We start from the raw sequence: 19,587 nt of genomic DNA, 5'->3' as shown, positions 1-19,587 counted from the left end.
AAGAGAGGAGAAGATGCAAACCAAGAAAAGACCGCTGGTTTATAAAAGAAGTGAGGTTTATATCAAAAGATAACATGGGCCGGGCATGATGACTCACTCCTGTAAACCCAGAACTTTGGGAGCCCGAGGCAGGCAGATCATGAGGTCAAGAGACCATTGTGGCCAACATGGTGAAACCCTGTCTCTACTAAAAATACAAAAATTAGCTGGGCATGGTGGCATGTGCCTGTAGTCCTAGCTCCTCGGGAGGCTGAGGCAGGAGAATAGCTTGAACCAGGGAGGTGGAGGTTGCAGTGAGACGAGATCGCGCCACTGCACTTCAGTTTGGGCAAGAGAGAAAGACTTTGTCTCAAAAAAAAAAAAAAAAAAAAGATAACATGAAGTCTAAACATTTAAATATCTAAATTAAATCAATTTGGCTTTATCATGGCATTCTAAAAGCACTAGCTAATTACTCTACATAAATTAAATATCAGAAGTGAAACCTACAGTTGAAAGAATTAGATTTGCACATGTATGTATTTATTTTTCAATATTACTATTTACTCAAATTAGCAAAACAATATCAGTAATAATATTAAATGTGAAGTAGCATATTACTTATCGTAAAAGTCATACACTACTGCACTACTTTAAAATACGGTCTATGTTGGGCGTGGTGGCTCATGCCTGTAATCCCAGCACTTTGGGAGGCTGAGGCTGGTGGATCCCTTGAATCCAGGAGTTTTAGACCAGTCTGGGCAACATGGAGAAACCCAATCTCTACAAAAAATACAAAAATTATTTGAGCATGGTGGCATGCGCCTGTAGTCTCAGCTACTCGGAAGGCTGAGGTGGGAGGATTTCTTGAGACCAGGAGGTTGAGACTGCAGTAAGTCAAGATTGCACCACTGCACTCTAGCTTGGGTGACAGAGTGAGACCTACACTATAGATGTAGTAGGAATAAGGAATAGATATAGTAGGAATAAGTGAAAATAATATTCGGCAGTCATTTAAAATCTTCTCTTTAAAAAAGATCTAATAATTGATTGGTAGAAATGCTCATGATTATGAAATAGAAATATGAAGTCGAATACGAAGTAGAAAAAGCAATACAAACTTTTATGTAATTCCCACTTTCAAAAACATCTACAGTAGATTAAAAGCCTGGAATAAAAAATATCAAAAAGATATCACAAATAATTTCCGGTATTACAGGTAATTTAGCATTTCTTGTATTTTTCTGTATTTTATATATTTTTAAGAATCAATATGCCTTACTTTTATAATTAGGAAAAAAATGTTAAATAAATTTAATAAACATACTTACTCTTGGGAATTTAGGATTAAAGTAGTTAATTACTTCATACTCAAAATAAGATGCGAAACCCTCCTTGAGCCAGACATTGTTCCACCAATTCATGGTAACCAAGTTTCCAAACCACTTTTGGAAATGAGAAAAATAAAAGAGCTTTCTTAAATTTAATTTTTAAGTTATCTTCATGGTAATTACAATATTCATTGTAATTGTAAATAAATGTAAGTTTAAAAGACATAATTAAAATGTATTTGCCATCAATAACAAAACTTGAAGACAGGACACCAGAAAACACGTTGTTGTTTTCACATAATGAGATATTAGTCATGCATTTCTCAGGAATATTCCATGTCCAATGACTGAAAGCAATTTTTGTTTTAAAACTGCAATGTTTAAACATAAGGTCAGTTATAATAGCATTTCTTAAACTGTCTACTTGGCCCAAAAGTTGTTTTTAGCTCCATAAAACAGAAGCCCTGAATGCTGACTTACCACCTACAAATTCTAGCTCCTTATACTCTAAATAGGTTGCAACTGGATTTTACTTTAAGCAGTTATGTTTTAAGATTCTTTTATAATTTGATCTGTGCCATGTACAAATCACTCAAGTAATCATATGTTTTGCAATATGGCTCAGCTGTAATTATTTTCTGTTTGAGTTAAACAGAAAAAAAAAAAAAATCAGTGTCAAATGGATGATGAACAGGATTAGGAAAGAAAAACAATGATTTCCAAACTAACAAACCCAAGCCCTGGTATTTAACTAAATTCTTATAACAGCTATAATTACTAACAGCCTGTATTCCAAAACAATGTGTCACTTAGACTATACTAAAAAAATGACACTTTGGGTGACTTAATAAAACTTGTGAATATGTGTATTTTACTGTGCATCAGGGTGTTGTTCAATCCTAGTAAATTGTGCTTTTCCAAACTTCTTATGGAGCCACATTACTAAGATAACACAGTTGAGATTATTTCTTTCTTAACAAACTCGTATGAATGGAGCAGACACTGAAATGCAGACATGAAAATCTTCATCATCACATTAAACAGCTAAACTTCTAAAATCCCAATGCAAAAGCAAATAGACCTGATGAAATGAATTGTCATTTATGCCACCATTGGGAATGTAGACCAAGGGCTAATTATTTCCACCTAATTAATGTGTTACCTGCATCCATTTAACCTCTCTCCAACAACAACAAGTAGAAATTTATAACAATCTGCTGATGAAATGAGGGTATCTTTCAGTGATACTTTTGAATATCCCATATTTTAGGTGAAATGAAAAAAAAATACTCCTGTGTCTACATGGGTTACTTTTCCTGAAGAAGACTTTGTGGAGCAAAGTTAATTGTTGGATGTAGATACCCAACCCTCAGCAGAACTGTAAGACCTCACTAGGATCTGCCACCAATAGCTCAAATCCACCCAGAATCTGAGTCTTCCCTGTTTTTACTCACTGCCATACTTTGGGGTGTTTTTCTTTTTAAAATGTGGTATATGGCAGGTTCTTATTAAGGTTTTTATGCTATTTTGGTAGAGCACCTGAAGAATAACTTCACATGAAATAAAAAGAACATTTTACCACATGCCTGGTGTGCAATCTCGTGGGAAACAATGTTGGCGATCAGAGTCTTTTTTTCTGTCAGTTGATCTTTTGGTTCCAGCAACAATACCGATTCATCAAATACCATTAGTCCCCAGTTTTCCATTGCATGGTTGTCAAAACTAGGCAAGGCAATTATATCTAAGTGGATTTAAATGGAGGAAAAAATAAAATGATCTCTTCCCCAAAATGGAATTTCTAAATATATCTCTTAAAATGAAATCATAAAATTGTCAAAAAATACAAGGCAATATTTATAACCTGAAGGAGAGTAAGCTTTTTAAAGACTAATAACAAAGACAAAAGCCAGCAAATAAATTATTTTGACTATATTAAAATGAAATATTCTTGATAAAGGACTGTAGTCAAATATACAAAGAATGCTTAAAACTCAGCAGTAAGTAAACAAACAACCCAACTACAAAATGGGCAAAAGATTTGAACATACACCTCACTAAAGAAGATATACAAATGGCAAATACACATATAAAAAGATGCTCAACATCCATTGTCATAGAGAATTGTAAATTAAAACAATGAGATACTACCACATACCTACTAGAATGGCTAAAATGCAAAACACTGGCAACACCAAATGCTGATGAGGATGTGGACCAACAGGAACTTTCATTCATTGCTCATGGGGATGCAAAGTGGTACAGTCACTATAGGTTGACCATAAGATCTGACAATTACATTCCTTGGAATTAACCCAAATGACCTGAAATCTTATGCCCACCCAAAAACCTGCACACAAATGTTTACAGAAGCTTTATTCATAATCACTAAAAGATGGAAGCAAACAAGATGCCCTGAAATAGGATAATGGATAAACAAACTGTAGTACACCAATACAACAGAGTGTTATTCAGTGGTGAGAAGTGATTTATCATGCTAGGAAAAGCTACGGAAAACTTTAAGTGCATGTTGCTAAGTAAAAGAAGCTGGTCTGGAAAAGCTACATACTATGTGATTACAACTAGATGACATTCTGGAATAGGCAAAACTATAAAGATAATAACAGATTGGTGGTTGTCAGGGATTCTGGGGAAGCAGAAGAAGATAAATAGATGGAGCAGAGGGGATTTTTATGGCAGTGAAACTATTCTGTGTGATACTGTAATGGTGGATACTGGTCATTACACACTTTCCAAAACCCGTAGAGCTGTACAATGCAAAAACTGAACCCTAAGATAAACTGGGGAGGTTAGTTAATAATAATGTTTCAATACTGTAATAAGTGTAGCACACTAATGCAAGATGTTGGCAACAGGAGAAAGTGGGGAAAAGGAAGGAAAGAAAGAATATATGAGAACTCTGTATTTTTTGCACAATCTTCCTGTAACCTAAAACTGCTCTTTAAAAATAGTCCATTTCAATTAAATGCTTTAGCCAGGCATGGTGGCTTCTATGCATAATCTTGGCACTTTGAGAGGCCTAGGTGGGTGAATCACTTGAGGTCAGGAGTTCAAGACCAGCCCACTCAACTAGCCTGGCCAATATGGTGAAACACTGTCTCTACTAAAAATAGAAAAATTAGCTGGGCGTGGTAGTGAACACCTGTAATTCTGGCTACTCAGGAGGCTGAGGCAGGAGAATAACTTGAACCTGAGGCAGTGAGGGGAGATCGCACCACTGCACTCCAGCCTGGGTGAGTGAGATGCCATCTCAAAAAATGCATAAATAAAAATAAATAAATACTTTAGTTCACCAAAATATACTATAAACTAATCTGAAAGGCAAACAATAATCTAGGGGAAAATATAAAAGCATATACCACAAGCAATTAGACAACTTTTTAATATTTATAGAACTCAAACAGGGAAAAAAAATGAAAGGTGAACAATGCAGCAAAGAAATACTGCAAATAGCCAAAAATCTTATTTAAAATGTTTATCAATTATCAAAAATCAAAAATTAAAATGATATGACAATATTTAAAATACATAGTAGACTAATAATTAGTCTTGGTATAGGAATAGAAAATCTGGCACATAGCCTACAGGTAAAGGTGTCAACTGGCACAATAATAATCCAAACACCTAGCTCTACCAGTCTCTATAGTATTTTGATATTGAATCTAACTTTTGACTTGAGAGTGAATTAAAATGATAATAACATGAGAAAAAATACTGTTCTATTTATGGGATACATGAACACAACTCATATAATCTTAGATTCTAAAGTAAAAATTTATTGAGCAAGCTACAAGAAAATAAGCTAAAAGAACAACACAGGAGAAATAAACCAAATAGTTTTTCACCAAACTCTCTGAGGGTAGGAGTACGGCATATGTGGGAAATACTGGTAGGGGAGGCATTTGCCTTGTTTTGTTTGTGATTCAACAAAGAATTAAAGCAATATGCAACAATCCTGCATGATCTGCACGTGTACTCCAAACCTAAAGAAAAAAAAATCCCCAAAGATCTAAAAATCAAACCAATCATGGAGATAAAGAGCAGAAGGATGGTGACCAGAGACTGGAAAAGCAGCGGGGGGCTTGGGGGAACTGGGGGTGGTTAATGGGTTCAAAAAAAAATTAGAAAGAATGAATAAGACCTAGTATTTGATAGCTCCACAGGGTGACTACAGTCAACAATAATTTAATTGTACATTTAAAAACAACTAAGACAGTATAACTGGATTGCTTATAATACAAAGGATAAATGCTTGAGAGAATGGATACTCCATTTTCCAGGATGCGATTATTATATATTGCATGTGTCCCCTACCTTTATATACCTATTATGTACCCATGAGAATTAAAAATTAAAACATTTTTTAAATCCCCAAAATAAAAAAAAAGAAATATTAGTTATCTTTCTCCTAAAAATCCAGTAATAGAGGAATTCCTTATTTTAATCACCTATCAACAAAAATGAAGTTTTGATTGAGCACCTTCTGTGGGTGCTCATAGGGTGGCACCAGTTGAGATGCTATGAAGTTTATGGAGAAAGTATAAAATGTATCCCTGATGTTCAGGAGTTAATAATCTGGTCAGAATTTAAGTGGAATTACTGAACTAATCACATATATTTATTTCCTCCATACCCCCAAAAGTTTACTGTTGACCACCTGACTGCCATAGGTTCTGGCGGCACAAAGAAAAAAATGATTCAGATCCTAACTCCAAGTTCTAATGAGGAAGACAATTAAAATCCAATTGATCAAGAGGTCAGATGGAGAAATATGCAGGATGCTGTGGAAGTTGGAGAAAAGAAGTCAGGGAAGGCTTCCTGGATGAGGGGGTATTGAGTTGAGAAATAGAATTGAATTAATCAGTGGATAGAAGGCATTTCAGGATGTGCAAACTGCATGTGTAAGAGCCTGGAGGAGACAAGAGGAAGGTGAACGCATAGGAGGGCAGAGACAGTGCTAAAGCAGCCTTCCCACTCAGGAAGAGCCAAAAGCCCTGAGAGGTTGGTAAGAGATGCACCATTATAAAGACATGGCGCTGACTTTGGACTTAACCCTCAGGCCAATGGGAGGTCACACAGAGTTTTTAAAGAGAATAGTAACATAATCAGATTTGCTCTGGAAAGATCCTTCTGGCTTCATATGAAGCATGGCTTGGAGGGGGCAGGAGGGAATGTGGAGAAGCTATGAGAGGACAGCTGTGGTGCAGATGATGATGAAAATTAGGGAGAACTGGCGGACAGGAAGAAGTAAGTGGGTGGATGGATGTAGGGGATGATGAGGTGACTAATTAGATTGACGGTGTGCTTCGCGGGAACAGGGTATCAAGGATGACTCTGCACTTCTCATCTACATAAATACAAATAGAACTCTTCTTGCCAAGATAAGGGACATCTTGGGAGCCTCCAGCCCCAGAAATGCCAGGAGCTTGGTCTCCATGCCTGAGCTCCTGCTGCCTCCAACTCCCTAAATCATAGGTGTCGCCTCCAGTATTTCTGAATGGGCCAAGGCTGGTTTCTGTTCCTTCATTTCCCACTCCTCGTTAGCCAGAATGATTGAGCTGCAGAGGCCCTGGCTTCCTGGGGCCCAGGAGGTTCAACCTCCCAAATATTTACTCCCCACCTTCTTCCACTATCTGCCACTATAGGCAGAGCATACTTTTTCAAAGTCTCCAACTCACATGTCAGAGGAACAAAACATATTTACAAGATACTTTCAAGTTAGAGAGAAAAAATATTGAACAACTTTGAGCTGAGTGGCTTATGCAATTTTAAGGACATACCACATAGATCTATGAGAGGTTAAATATTTACATATTTCCATAAGGATCCTATTATATTAACATATGATTCCAATTTTATATAATGAAAATTCACAGTTAGGACCACTAATTTTAAAAAATACAATTTACTAAAGGGAAATGTAGCAACTTCTGAAAGTCCGCTAGCTAAGATGATCCAGACAGAGCATTGCACACTTGCAGTATGAGACAAAAGGCTCGAACACAAAAGAGGAAGCAGTGTCTAGGGGATGGGAGGCTGCCACTGAGAAGCCAGGAGAGACCTAAAAAGTCTGAGAGCTCTTCAGCAGCTGCTGAGCACATGGCTCTGTACAGAGGTAGAGAGGTGGGCCTCTGTGTGTTTCTGAAGGTGTAAAACATAGGTCAGGAGGCTAACTCCAAAACAGCAGCTAAATAGCAACAGTGGATCCTTATGGGTTTGTCTCTGTATCACCAGGCCTCAACCAAGGGCCCAAATAACAGAAAACCAAATGCACTGAAAGGAAAAGAGTGCCTCACCTGTTTTTGGAAGAGAGTAACTGATATTAAACAAATCCTCCAGAAAAGAGAAGGTGGGGCCTGTGATGTTCAAAGCAAAGTCTGCATTTCCACTTGCAATGGCATCTTTGCGGGCCCAGATGCGTATCTAAATCAAAACAGTTAAGCGCTGATTAGGAAAACCAGTAGCAATTTTGAAAAGAGGTAACCTGCTTGCTCCAGTTCCCTGCTGCTCTAGAGTCAAAGTCTTACCTTTTCAAAAGAACCTATATAATAAAATGTTTGCATGCCTCCATGTCCTGAGAAAACCCCTGAAGGCTGTTCACTAAGTTATAAACAGTAATTTCCCTTAAAAGTGCGTTATGTCACTCTTTGACAACAGCATGTACAACTCTGGAATCATAAAACAACCCTTGGAATGGGTCATACCACCATCTACCCTTACAGTAAGTGTAGATTCTATAGACATTTTGTGCACTCTGAGCCCTTGCCTCCCTATTCAGGATATATTACTAAGGATCCAAACAGAATTGCACTGTTAGTGGGGGTTATATAGTATGTTACATATTAAGCAAATTTAAATCATACAAAATTTAAAATGATTTGGCTGTTAGAATATTAATAGTCCTACTTTTAAAATTTGAAATAAGGTTAATTCTCCTAATTTAAAAAAGTTCATCAAATGTCCTGTAATTTTAAAGCTGTTGAAGCAAGTAAATTATAATTTTCTTGGTATTATATTGCCAAATGACACTTCCACTTTAGCAAGTAAAAGGGAATCTCTGCCATGTTTTGTTCATTTGGCATGACCACGCTATTGCTTGCGTATTTGCAGCTTACTTGTGTGATTTTGGTGAGTAATAGCCTATTGTTTTAAAATCAATTATTACTGTAAATTGAAAGTATTGTAAAGGCTACAAAAATATCATGTAAGCAATTTCCATAGAATTTGCCAGCATTAATGTTAAAGAACATATGTAAAACTTAAAGATCTTGGAATGAAAGTTACCAAGTGAGATAATTAAAATATTTGTCCTGTTGTGAATGCAGTTATCTAAGAAAGAATGTTCTGCAAAACATTAGAGAAAAAAATGCTAAGGAAATGACTTACCTTTAATTTCTGCTTAAAAGTTTTTCTTGAATTATGTAAATCCTGAACTACCTACATTGCTTACGTGATAATTTTGTAGAGGTTGCAATACTTTCAATTTAAAATAATAATGTTAAAACAATAGAATATTACTCATCAAAATCACACAAATAAGCTCCAAGTACCCAAACAATAATGTGGTTACACAAAATGGACAAAACATGGCAGAGATTTCCTTTTACTTGCTAAAGTGGAAGTGTCATTTGGCAACAGAATAATGAGAGAATTATAATTTACTTGCTTTCTTATGTTTATCCTCATGCCAGACATTAACCATACTGTCCATTTCACCAAATCTTTATCTGTTACTTAATGAGAAATTTGTAAATGGGCTGGACTCTATTCCGAGTATACATTTTTGTTTTTCTGTAGAGTATATAATGCACTCACTAGCTTTGTAAAGCTGAGCTGTAGCCAAATGCTAACATTCCACTGATAGACTCATGCCAAACTTCAGTGTGTTGGCTAAGAACATGACTTTCTCAGGCATGCTCCATTTTCTTGCTGCTTCTATGGCAGATGGCATCCTTTCGGGGTGATCTTTCACAGATAAATAGAGTTCATCCCTCTACAAGAAATGTTGGCTGTGCAGCAGCACTGACCACAACAAGGCACTTGAGATAATGGAGCCGAGGAATCACCTTGGGTCTGTCATTTCCTGTGGGAGCCATGGGGCCCACTCCTCCTTGCCAAGCTTGAAGCACATACTTCCAAATCAGGCCTGAGCAGATTTAACAATATAAGCCACGCATGTTTAACTTGGCCAGTGCTCTATCTGTGGATGTCAAGGATCTACTAGTAATTATTCAATGAGGAAAATCAGACTAGAGCCATCAGCTTAGGAAGATAACAAGCTGTCGTTTGCATCTAACACAGTATTATTAATTCATAAAGTTAGGAGGAGCTTTGAGAATCGTTCAACCAACATAAAGTTGTTAATTCATCACTAGGTTAGGAGTTGTAAAGGAGGAGTAGCTTTGACTGATTGTCCCCTGATGAGTGGCTTGGCTCATCCACAGCTTTCTTTTCTCCACATGTAACAGTGTAAGCCTGGAAGATCTTGGGGTCAGGAGAATATGTTAGCCAGCTATAAGGCCTGATTTTTCTCAGCCCCATGAAGCCTATGCGTCTAGAAAGAACTGGGTGTAAGTCCCTCTGTGATAGGGAGTGAACCAGTATATAAAGCACTGCCAGTATAACCGCCATATTTTTCTAAAGGATTATCATAAAGGGGGTAATTGGGTGAAAACCAGGTACTTCAGGACAGATGCCAACTTTACACAACTCAGAAAAAGTGTTGCATGCTCCAGAGCTGAAGAACATGGCAGTTCAGCTTCTGGATTAGTATGGGGACAAGAGTGACTTTATTTTAAATGCTAATCCACTATGTAACTTCTAACTATCCTTGAGTTTAAAATGTCTAGTTAATGTGATACTCATTATGTAGAAACACCTATTCATTCTAAGTTTCCTTCAAAACCACCCTTGTTCTTCTGGAAATCATAGGCTGTGATGCCTGTGGGTGGGCAACTACACATTCCTTCCAGAGCATGTATGCTTTTCCCCCAAGACATAAGCCCTGGGTCTGGGGAGTTGCAGAGCAAAGATATACCTGTCTTGTGCCACCCAAGACCATGCTTCTGTCTTTAAGTTCACTTAATAAATCACTCCAAACCAACAAACTAGATTTGTCTGCCTCCTTCGGTTTCTGAGCTCCTTCTGCACTTGGGGGTTGCTTTGTTTATATGGCCGTTTCATAGAACAATAGGGATGAAATTTAACCTGCATGCACCATTTCAGCCACAGCATTTTTTCCTGGCTAGAGTCTGTTTTGACTGGTTGATGCCCAGCCACACTGGTTGCTGACCGTTTTGAATATCACTCAAGCTTCAAGACTCCACAAACCCTGGCTAAGTACACATCACATGCTAAACCCAAGTATCAAGGTTTCAGGGCAGCAGTGCTCCCCATTCTCTCCTGTCTTCTGCAAAAGCAGAAACACACTGGGAAGAGGGAGCACAGACCTTGTCTTGAGGAGTGGGTTTAATATGCAGTCTTTCCATGGAAACCTATCCAAAGAATGGCAATAGAAAATGTTACGTCCCATTCTGCAAAGCCACACTAAGAACTTTAACAGGACTTGGGAGAGAGAACTAGGAAGCGATTATGGGATATGCAGGCATAGCCACTGGAGGCAGAAAGAATAAATGAACAGTCTGCAGCCAGTACACCCTCCCTTACCTAGAGAATCTTCCTCACTCACCTCCTTGCCCCTTTCCGTTCTATTGACATGGTCATAGTCACATATAACAAATGCAACTAAATAAGTTGGCATGTGGGGCGTAGTGGAAAAGGTAGTAACAGTCCATTTGCTTCCATTCACATCTTCTTTTTCAGACTGACCTAGAGAAATTTATTTTAGTTCAAATCACAGCAAACCTAAGCAATAACAAGACTTTGAAATAATTTGTCAAATCAGTTGTCACACAGCTACTCCTTTCCAGCTATTCCTCAGAGCCTAGCCGTTCAGATTTCTCCACCTTCCCCTAAGCTATCCAAAACTACATTAGGAAGATCTCAGAATAATATCTTTGGCCTGAATCAGCATTTTGAATAATACAAGCTTGATTGAGGGCCAAATCCACTAGCACTAACGCTTAGCCCCTGATATCTGCCTCCTTTCTCTTCCACCTACTTCTATTGTTTTCTAGTCCAGCCCATTTCTCACAACACTCAATCTAGAGCTGCCCCCAGGCAGGTCAACAAGGTGCAATTCTACTATTCTCAGGTTTCAACTAAGACTTTAGCAGAAACAATCTGGGGACTTTAAAACCATAGTCACAAACTCAAATACCTACCAGGGCCAGGCACTTGAAGTGAAATGGGTTGGCGTATGCTAATAGGGCGTGCTGGGGATCCGCTGAGAAGAGGCTGCAGGAGACAGCCAGCCTCCTGCTGGCTGCGGCAAGACTTGCTGTCCTGGGAACCTGCCTTTAGATGGCAATTGTGGAGGCTAAATTCCCTTTTCAACTAAGGTCCTGAGACTTAGAGCCTCCTCTCAAATGTAACTGATCACTGCCAGGTAAGAGCCATAGACGCAGTGTTGTTAGAACTTCTCAGTTTACACATTTAAATTTTTATGTAAAATCTCTAGATATTTTAAAGTTGGAAACTGATTTAATCAAAAGAAAAAAAAGGCACGTGAGCTAAATAAAACACAACTGTGCACCAGATTCAGCCCAAGCCCACCAACTCGTTATCACTAATGATCAACAGTTGAAGCCCAAACGAATGGACAGGCAGACTGCCTATGTATAAGAACAGTATAATATCCTCACCTTCGAATACAAAAGGAATCAGGACTTACCATCTCCAAGATGTGGGTGCTGACACATACTCCAGGTGACTGCACTACCTAATTATAGGAGACTGTACTTATAATACACCATAATACACTGCCTAGAAAAGCCACTGGTGTAAATGTGATTACAAAGCTTATATAGCTAGCTAGCTAGATATGGACAGAAAGCATTACTTACCTAGCTTTGGCATGTTGGAAAGGGCCACATAACTTGGATGATGAATAATTGTAATATTAAAAGTTGCCTTCAGAGCTGGCTCATCAAAACAAGGGAAAACAAACCTGGCAAATGTCGGTTCCAGCTGGGATGCTATCAGGACCCTGAAATACATTATGGAAAAATTTTTATTTATTTTTATCTCAACCCAGTGGAATAAAAAATATTGAGAGATGAGGGCTTGTAAGCTAGCCTGGTGTGTGAGAGGAAGTTTCCTCCCATCTTCCTCACTGCCCACCCCATCACACCAACACACTCCAATTCTCATGGCACCTTAGAATTCTCATAAGACCTAAAATACAAGCACACTCTTTAATTTTCAACACAAAATAATTGCTTTATTACATCGTAAACCTTTAAAACCTTTTACAAACAGAATAGAAACAAATATAGCAAATATGCCACACCAGTCTTCCGAGAACCAGGTCTTTATAAAGCTAGGGTTACTTATTTGATAATGGTCTATTGCTTTCATCTTCCACTAAAGTAAAAGTCAGTGGAAGAATGTCTATATATTTTTTCTTTTTCTCACATGCCTGCTTTTCTTCCTAGCCAAAAACTTACACAAAGTTTTTATTTTAGACACCCTTGGGAGTAAACAATTTGGGTACACGCTGATTAAACAAAACAACTTTCAATTATACATGGGTAAATTTATCAAATCCTTACTGATTCTTCCTCCATCTCCATGGCAAAATACAAAGAGTCACATTATCCCACCATGCACTGATGACTTACAGGGAAAAGCTTAGGGGCGAGAAGATGTCAGGTTCACCCTCTGCAAACACTGCCTGAGACTGATGACAGCATAGGTCCCAGTAGACAACTTTCTTCTTGAAACAAAACAATCCTGCAGCCTCATTGTCCCATTTGCCAAGACTTGCTTACCTGGGAACCTGTTTTTAGATGACAACTGTGGATGCTAAATTCCTTTTTCAACAAAGGTCCTGAGACTGAAAGTCTCTACTACATTTGTTTTTGCATCAGCTCCAATTTTGGATAAATAAAAGGTGAATTCAACAAAGATTTCTCAAGAGGGTATCCCACACATTACTTAGCTTTGTGATCCCTCCTTCACTGTTACACGGTTGCTGCTCGCATAAAAATTCACACAGCTTTAGGTAGGACACATGGGACAGCTGGCACATGCAAACACCTCTCAGTCAGCTATTTTTAGGTATCATGACCTCACGTGACAAAAACAATGATTTACAGTAAGCCTATTTTGGCCTATTTGCCCTTGCCCACATTATTATACTCTTAGTTGCATAGGCTGGAGGGATCCCTGCGGGCTCTGATACCAGCTACTTTTGCTGAAAGAGCCTACTCCACTCCATCTACTACCAACTCTGCACTCCTGGACAAGTCACATAATCTTGTTAAGCCTCAGTTTCCTCACCTAGAAAATAATGACACTATTTACCTCGTACTGCTGTTTGAGCTTTTATATTATTGGTAATTAATTTTACCAACAAAACGCCTTTGAATTCTCCTATATCCCTTCCAATCTCACAAACCATTCTTGATACAGATGAACTATACAAGAAATCAAAGAGGGGTGAGTTAGAGGATGGAATGGAGGCCTGGAAATCACTAATTACAGATGCATCTTTAAAAGTCCCAGGGTCAGGGGGGAGGTGGGGATGGTAATGGGTACCAAAAGAAAAATAGTTAGAATGAATAATAACTAGTATTTAATAGCACAACAGGGTGACTGTAGTCAAAATAATTTAATTGTACATTTAAAAATAACTAAAAGAGTATAATTGTTTGTAGCAAAGCAGATAAATGCTTGAGGGAATGGATACCCCATTCTTCATGATGTGATTCTTATGCATTGCATGCCTGTATCAAAGTGTCTCATGTACCCCACAAATACATATACCTACTATTATACCCGCAAAAATTATAAATATAAAAGAAAAGTTCTAGGGGTTACAGCTGGCCACAGGTTAAACATGAGTCATATTTGTCTCCCTAGTAAATTTGAAACTGCTAGAAATTAGAGTTAATATATTTTTTATTCTGTATCATTTATAATACTTGGCAAAAATCTGGGTTCACAGCAACTGCATAAGTATTTTGTTTAGCCAAGTACTAGTATAAAAGAAAAACAGCATTATATCAGTATATACAAAAGAATATAAAGTACTTTGGCAGAGTGTGTTATCCTGGCATTTGTTTTATGGTTTTGGTTACTGTCTGTAAGGGGACGGGACAAAGTAGAGAAGACTCAAGCCATTGACAATATAGTGGAAAGAATAGGAGTCAACAGGAAATTCAGTCACCTGAGTTCTTGCTCGGAACCTGTAGTGTAAAGACACTCATGTAACTTTGGGAAAGTTGCTTAATATACCACTTAAATTTTCTATAAAATGTAGATGATCTCTAAGGTCACTCACAGCTTTAAAACTGATTCTAAGAGGGATTAGGATATCCAGCAGGATGGAAAATGAGCCCATGAGGTGGCCGTGACAGAGTCCTCTAAAGTTGGGAGAAACAACCCCCTTGCAGGTTCATGCATGGCCTTCAGAAGGTCTTTGAGCCCTCTGAAATTATAGGACATTTGGTACAACTGGTGGTATATTAAAAAAATACATGCTCTCTGAGGGATTCTCTCCTATTTTAAAAAATATATAAACACATATTTTTAAAAAGCCAGCAAATGCCTATTGTCTTTGTAAAAGAAACTATAGGAAGTAAAGCTTGATCATACATTCTTAGCTGCCATGACTTCACAAAGCTTGTGAATCTCAAAGAGGCTGCAAGGTGGGAAGTGGGGAGAAAATTAGACACTTTAAGGAAGTGGGAAACTTTTATTCTCCAGGTTCAAAAAGTGAACCTGGAGCATAAAAGCAGGTGGGGGCACCAGCTTAAAGAGTTGCCACTTTAGCAAATCAAACATCAAGCAAACGTTTTCCAATTCCATAATTCAGGTCTCCAAATAAGTAAAATAAAAGAAAATCTCTTGCATTTCATTCAACAATTTCCCTCCCTAGTTTTACACAAACAAACAAAAAGTTAGGGGGAAATCCCTCCAGCACACAACCTTTGGCCCTCAACCTTAACTGCAAAAGTCAAGTCTAAACAGCAGCGCATATGATCAGATTATGCCGCCTCTGGGAACCTCACAGTGGTGTTTCTTTCTGTTTTCTCTATGCTTTGGACTCAAGCAACCCTGCAAAGATATTCTGACCTCAGAAAATAGAACCATCCACCACCCTCTCTTCCCTTCAGCTCTCACCGAAACATGCTATTATGGTGTCCATGAAGTCTGTGTTTAGAATGGTCAGCTGGTGAGGGAGTTAATTTGGGAGAATTTGTCTCCTTGTGGGTCAGTATTGCAGAGCCACTTTCCTGCCCTCCTGTCTAGAAAGAGACTAATGGACTTACTGCTTTCTTGCGCTGGAAGTGGATCATGGACTCTCTGCTTTCTTCATGATTAAGAACCACATGACATTCTTGGAGAATAAATCTACTACCATATAAAAATATCCACTACATCCACTCAGTAAGCTATTTCATTCCAAATTATTTTATGAACTTTGTATTCCTACAGCTCTAGTTAACAAGTGCTGAATAGCATAGCTGATCAAGCATTAAATAAAACTCTTAGGAAAGTTGTCCTCCTCCGCAGTTTTTTTACACAATAACACACTGAGAAATCAAAAGTTTTAGTAGAGCCAGATGTTACCCCACTGGACCGTGGTTCAAATGTTGGCTTATGAATCATGTTTGTTTATAACTTGTGTAATAGGATCTGAAAATTGACATTTTCACCATGCAACAAAACATAATAGATGTAAAATTCCAGAGAAAGGCGCCAAAATATGTTACAAAGATATTGAAAATAAATGGCCTTGAGAACCTGGGGGTGACTGTTGAGCTTCTCAGCTAGATGAAGGCCACAGAAGAAGGGTCAGAGAATGGAGATAAAAGAGATCGAGAAGATATCTCTTGATGGAGGGGAGGGGCAGGCATTATTTTGCCAAGCTTTCCATGCTCTCAGGGAATTGGGAGGAGGGGCAACCTTCTAACTATGAGCCTGGAGGAAAGAATCCCTCAGAAAGCAGTGGAAGTGTTTCCCTAGGCTGAGAGGCTTCGAAGACCAACTCACTTTTGAGAAAGATGAAATTGACAGTATGGCCAGGGTCTAAGTCCTACCAGGTGGCGATCTAAAAGGAATGAGAATAGCTGACTTCTTTGGAGTGCTGTTGCCTTGGGACTCATGCCAGTCCCTGGCCAGGGATGCATGAGTGTTCCTTGCAAGAGTTGTGTCCCCTACACACAGAGTAAGTCAATAAGGGGACTGTCTTGGGTCAGTCCTATAGAGCCACCTGGAAGAGGTTGGAGGAGCTTTGGAATACACTGCTCGGTGTCCAGGGGCTAAGGAAGAAGTCATAGTGAGTATCAGGACAAAGACATAGGAGAAGTTGCTGAGTCAAGGAAATTGTAGAAAAAAGAGGGAAAACACCGAAGAAGCCAGGAAAATGACACCTCAAGGGAAAATTCATCTGTAAGACCAGAATGAGACCAAATGACAACAGTACTAGTTCAAGTAAGAAGTGTTCAATTTATCACCTCTCCCTGTCACCCCCAGACCCACTGGACTCTCGTGAAATCAAAATAGCAGCTATCAGGATAGGCAAAGAAGAGTAGAAATGTGAGGTAAAGAAAAGGAGACGGACTACACCCTCTAAATTACTGCTGGTTTCAATCCTAAAGCCAGCCCAAGAGTGGGAATGGAGTATGGGAGAGAATGGAGGTGGGAGAGGAGGTTTAACAGCAAATTAAGTTCAAAGGTTTGACTATTACACAGGATTGGATTTTCTAATTTTCGCATCTGACTTATTTGTGACTTAGTGACTGTAGATCGTCTGTCACCTAAGAATAAGCAGGAACTTATAGGCTGCTGGGGTCCTCATGCAGAGCAGAAAAGTTACCCCGCAGACTAAATTTCCCACTGTAAAAGGATAATGGGAAAAATAAAGTTTTGCTTTTACTAAACTATAAGCTGTGGTTTTTCAATATGCTAGCTATACTTATTTTTCAAAAGACACAGGATCTGAATTTTTGCTGTGCAAAGTCATCTCCCAGAGAGAACTGCTCAGCCACATGATATATATGGGTATGACACCTCCATAGGATAATGAAATATCTTTCTTCTGTGACACCAGCATCATGTGCCTGGCACTTGAGTTCCCTGACCTTGTTTTGAGACTTACAAATTATTTCCTAATACTGTTCAAATTTCTCTCTTGTGTGTCATACCCTAATCACCATGCCAGATTTCTTAGCATAAACAGCAACTGCAAGGAAGTCTCTTTCTATTCTCTGTTCACTCTGCCTATAACTGCACACATTCATTGATTTTAATCATGTTGCTTTCATGTTTATTTGCACCCCCAAATATCCTAATTTTCACCAATGATTTCACACTTCCTTATTTGATCTTGGTCTTTCTATCTTCATTTCTCTACATACCTTTCAATTCCTTCTTCTCTTTAATCAAGGGAATACTAGGATCAGAAATGCAAGAAGAATTCTGGGAATCTGTGAACTAAAGTGGGATTATATGTGTTCTCTTATTAAATTTCACTTGATCTTAGCCAAAAGGCTGAGAAGCGATGTCTCTTACTAAATTTCAAAAGTGAAGAGACCTGAAAAAGTCCAGTCATCTTAATTTACAGATGTGAAAACTGACTCCCCAGGAGTTTATGCAACTGATTAGACAACCAGCAAGTGCAAGGTAGTACCAGAATCAGGGCTCCAGCTCCCAAGCCTGGGGTCCTTTCCAATGCATTGCCTGCTTTGAAGTACATAAAATAATAAATACTAAAACTAAACTAAGATGTCATGAAGATAACTGAAGATTAACTTTAAAATTAATAGCATCCCCAAATGTAAAGATAATGAGGCTTCTGTTTGACACCACAAGGAAGTAACATAGGCTCAAGTCAGCCTTCTGCTGAAAACAGTTTTAAAACTTAATAAAACATATGAAACAACTATTTCAGACATAAGATAACCAGAAGCAGAGGACTGTGATTCTCAAGGAAGAGAAGCAAACAAGCCAAATGCTGCAATCACCCTGTCTTTCTACCTGGAAGCAGTTTCTAAACTGCAGCACAGAAACAATCCAGTGGTCTCACTGAGCTGAAGAGACAGATGTTAGAGTTCAGGGGCACCTAGACAGCTAGAACTTGCAGAGTGAGTTTAAGAAAAGAGGTAACTATGTAGAGAAAGACTTCCAGAAATCTGCATAGAATTCCCCTCAAGCCTTTAGTAAAATATCAATCCTCATGAGCTCAGGCAAAGAGAAGCTGTTGGGGAAATACTAAGTACCAGCGAAGGGTAAGCTGAACACTTCCCAGATTTCACATACTGTTCAGAGTTGTTTGAATTCCCTCAGGTCAGCGTATTGAAATCTTCAGAATATTTAGACTATTCAACAGAGAGAGACCAGCTGGGTGGTGCCTGAGTATTAAGCAAAAGTAGCTGTAGAATAAAGGCTTCTTTAGAGTCACTCTCAAAGAACTTAAAAACAAGGCTCAAGAGAATCAGACAAGGATCAGCAGGATCACCAAGTAATTTCAGTTACTACCCAAAAGGGCCAGCATTCTCTAAGCAATATAACAAAATCCAGCATTCAACAACATACAAATTTAAATGTCAGACACTCAAGAAAAAAATGAGAAAATATCCAAACATTTGGAAAGCAAATAACGCAGTTGTAAATAACACAGGAGTCAAAGATGAAATCAAAATGGAAATTAGAAAATATTCTGAACTGAAAAAAAAAAGATTAAAAACAACATAATATCATTTGTGGCATGGCATTAAAGCAATAGCAGGAAATTTGTAGTATGAAATTCCTACATGAGAAATAAAAGGGTCTTAAAGGAGGATCCAAGATGGCCATTTAGGAACAGCTCAGGATAGCAGCTCCCAGTGAAAGTGCAGAGGGTGAGTGGACGCCGCATTTTTATTGCCCACAGACTAGGAAATTCCCAGGTGGAGGAGCTCTACAGGTCACCAGCGCGGCTGTTTCGGCCAGCACGGCTGTGCCGGCTGGCGCCGCTACTTTGCCCCGCGCGGCTGCTTTGTCGGCGCCCCGGAGCAGCGGTTCTCCTTACAAAATACACCAGTCCGGGTGCCCTTTTGGCTGTCGATTGGAGCCACGGGAAGTCGCCCATTCGTCTGTTTAAAAAGGGGACTGAGCAGGGAACCAGGACAGTAGATTCCAGGGCAAAAAA

General features: G+C 38.6%; 1 protein-coding gene across 2 annotated transcripts in view; it reads right to left on the bottom strand.

The window, feature by feature from the left end:
- Positions 1 to 19,587, bottom strand: part of LVRN (laeverin) — a 72,373-nt gene that overhangs the window by 28,883 nt on the left and 23,903 nt on the right. For both annotated transcript variants that reach the window (XM_017502031.2, XM_017502032.2), the window contains exons 2-6: positions 12,293 to 12,435; positions 11,017 to 11,156; positions 7,625 to 7,751; positions 2,897 to 3,051; positions 1,311 to 1,424 (exon numbers count right to left, since the gene is read on the bottom strand). In XM_017502031.2, coding sequence (XP_017357520.1) covers positions 1,311 to 1,424; positions 2,897 to 3,051; positions 7,625 to 7,751; positions 11,017 to 11,156; positions 12,293 to 12,435 — 679 coding nt within the window. The remainder of the gene's footprint in view (positions 1 to 1,310; positions 1,425 to 2,896; positions 3,052 to 7,624; positions 7,752 to 11,016; positions 11,157 to 12,292; positions 12,436 to 19,587) is intronic.

Source organism: Cebus imitator, unplaced genomic scaffold (genome assembly GCF_001604975.1).
Source record: "Cebus imitator isolate Cc_AM_T3 unplaced genomic scaffold, Cebus_imitator-1.0 Scaffold288, whole genome shotgun sequence".
Taxonomy (NCBI): Eukaryota; Metazoa; Chordata; class Mammalia; order Primates; family Cebidae; genus Cebus; species Cebus imitator.
The sequence above is the reverse complement of the archived record's forward strand: the minus strand, read 5'-3'. Positions and strand labels throughout refer to the sequence as shown.